Consider the following 2,953-nt stretch of genomic DNA (forward strand, 5'->3'; position numbering starts at 1 on the left):
ATTTTGATTTTTTGTCATTAAAGTCTTTTTTTTCTATTTTTTTCTCGTAAGACATGCTGGAATTTGGTCAAAAGGACCAAATTTTTTTAAAAAAAACTATACAAATTATATGACTAAAAAAATGAAAATTTACAGTAACTGAGCTAAAAATGAAAAAAAATGTAAATTAACATGACCAAGATAATAATTTTTCTGTTACGAAAGCCTCGTAATTTGAAGAAAAATTTTTTATGCGATATTCCATGTTACACTAATCGTTAATTGTAACGTGTATCAAATTATAACTATTTTTCAATCCAAAACCTTTTAAAAAAATGTCACATCAATAAAAATCCTATACTTGACAATCGATTGTTAACATGACCGAAAATGTTACGGAATATGTTTCCCTAAATTCAGATGATGCAAGTTAATAGTATCGCGGAGGAAACATAACCTCAATTTTGTTGCACTATTACTTATATATACCACATATATTCTAAAAGGGGCTTTTATTGGATCGGTGTATGGGTTATTAGTTATTACGGTGCGATTTACTCTACTTTTTCATAAAATTAAAAATTCAAATCATTTTCATGTGTGATTCGGTAAGCAAGATGGTTAAAAATTGCGTTTTCCAATTAAAATGTGCGATTTGGAATGTTCGGTTGGTTAAGTGATTTTTAGAGTTAAAAAAAAAATCTATTGAGCAATAGTACTAGATCAAATGTATTTTTTTTAATGAAAATAAGAATTTTAGATCGTGCATTCAAAATTATGCGTGATAAAAATAATTAGCAAACAATAATACATAAGATTGATATGTGTGAGTGTCTATGGAATACTAAATTACTTAATGTGATAGATATATAAAATAAAAATACTAAATTTAGTTAAAGATCTGATAAATAAGTAGGGTAATATCATACCCAATGATAGTATTCTTTTATTTTTTTTATTTTCAAATTTTATATAATTAGTAAATTTGTCAAAGTTTTTATTTTGTTTATCTTTAGTAGAATAAAACTCCTATTATTTAGGAAATTGGGTATTGATTTACCAAGTCAAAAAAATGAGTCCTTGAATCTATGAGTTGTTAGACATGATTAGTTCAGTCAAGTGTCTGTTTTGATTTTCTTTTTTCTGTATTTAAAGATTTGTTGAATTATCAATAAATTATGTTTTCAGATCTGATACATATATCTCTTCTTGTAAACAAAAAATTACTCCTCCAATATTCTAATATTGTGGTATCAGAGTCAGGTTAAAAAAAAAAACAGCAGTTTTTTTTTCAATTTGCAGGAAGAGCATCCGTTAGATATAAATGGCATCAGAAAATTCTGTGCAGCCAGCAATTCCTCGCTTCGATGGTCATTATGATCATTGGAGTATGTTGATGGAAAATTTTCTACGATCCAAAGAGTATTGGATAATTGTAGAAGTGGGTGTCACCGAACCAGCTACTCGAGTTGTGTTGACAGATGCACAACAGAAAAAGCTGGAAGAACAAAAGTTAAAGGATCTCGAGGCGAAGAATTATCTATTTCAAGCGATTGATCGATCGATTTTGGAGACTATTCTCCAAAAGGATACATCGAAACAAATATGGGACTCCATGAAGAAAAAATATCAAGGGACAACAAGGGTGAAAAGGCAGCAACTTCAAGCTCTTCGCAAAGAGTTTGAAATTCTCCAGATGAAGCAAGCAGAACCAGTTGATGAATACTTTTCAAGGGTATTAACAACTGTAAACAAAATGCGCATCCATGGTGAAAAATTTGAAGATGTGGCTGTAGTGGAGAAAATTCTTCGATCAATGTCTCCAAATTTCTCTTATGTGGTATGTTCTATTGAGGAATCAAAAGATCTTGATGAACTTTCAATCGATGAACTACAGAGTTCATTACTGGTGCATGAACAGAGAATGACAACACCAAGTTCAACTGAAGAACAAGTATTGAAGGCTTCAACTCATGGTGAAATATATAATGGACGATGATCAAGTAGAGGTCACAGTCGAGGCCGTGGAAGAAGCCGAGGAAGAGGTCGAGGTTCTTATACTCCAGATTCTTGGGTCAAAGGCAGAGGACATAATCACCACCAACAATCATTCAAAGGTGACCCAAAGTTAGATAAGTCCAACATTGAATGTTTCCGCTGTCATAAGTTTGTTCATTAAAAAAATGAATGTACTGAAAGTGTACATCAAGACAAAGGAGAGCACTCAAATTTTGTGGAGAAAAAGGAACAAGAAACACTCCTAATGGCATCCCATCTCAAAGAGGAGCTTGAACCAGACATATGGTATATTGATACAGGCTGTAGCAATCATATGTGTGGTAACAAGTCTTTCTTTTCCCATTTAGATGAAAGTTTTCATACAACTGTGGTTTTTGGTGATCATTCTAAAGTCGGTGTTATGGGAAAAGGCGATATTCAAATCATGACTAAACAGGGCAGTGTTGAGACTATATCAAGTGTATTTTTTGTTCCTCACTTGAAAAGCAATTTGTTGAGTATGGGCCAACTGCAGGAGAAAGGTTATGAAACTGTATTCAAAGGAGGTGCTTGTGAAATTTTTGACCCAAAAAGAGGTGTAATTTTTCATGTTAAGATGACTTCCAACAGGTTATTTCCACTCAAGATAGAGAGCATACATTCATGTTTTAAGGCTGATGTCAATGACTCTACTTGTCTTTGGCATTTGTGATATGGTCATTTGAATTTCAAAGGTCTACAGATTCTTTCTCAAAAGAAAATGGTGACTGGTCTTCCTTAAATTATTCCTCCCTCAAAAATATGTGAAGAGTGTGTTGTGGGGAAACAACATCGTGAACCATTTCCAAAAGGAAAGGCATAGAGAGCACAAAAGCCATTGAAGCTGATCCATTCAGACATATGCGGTCCAATAAATCCAATATCAAATGGAAAAAAGAAATACTTCATTTCATTTATTGATGATTATAGCAGAAAA

At 32.3% G+C, this 2,953-nt stretch overlaps 1 protein-coding gene across 1 annotated transcript; it reads left to right on the top strand.

Annotated features, from left to right (window-relative positions):
* Positions 1-1,303: 1,303 nt before the first annotated feature.
* LOC140888499 (uncharacterized) lies at positions 1,304-1,978 on the top strand. Its single transcript, XM_073296188.1, has one exon. The coding sequence runs from the start codon at positions 1,304-1,306 to the stop codon at positions 1,976-1,978; it is 675 nt and encodes a 224-aa protein (XP_073152289.1).
* The last annotated feature ends 975 nt before the right edge of the window (positions 1,979-2,953 follow it).

The sequence above is a fragment of the Henckelia pumila genome, chromosome 3 (genome assembly GCF_033568475.1).
Source record: "Henckelia pumila isolate YLH828 chromosome 3, ASM3356847v2, whole genome shotgun sequence".
Lineage (NCBI taxonomy): Eukaryota > Viridiplantae > Streptophyta > Magnoliopsida > Lamiales > Gesneriaceae > Henckelia > Henckelia pumila.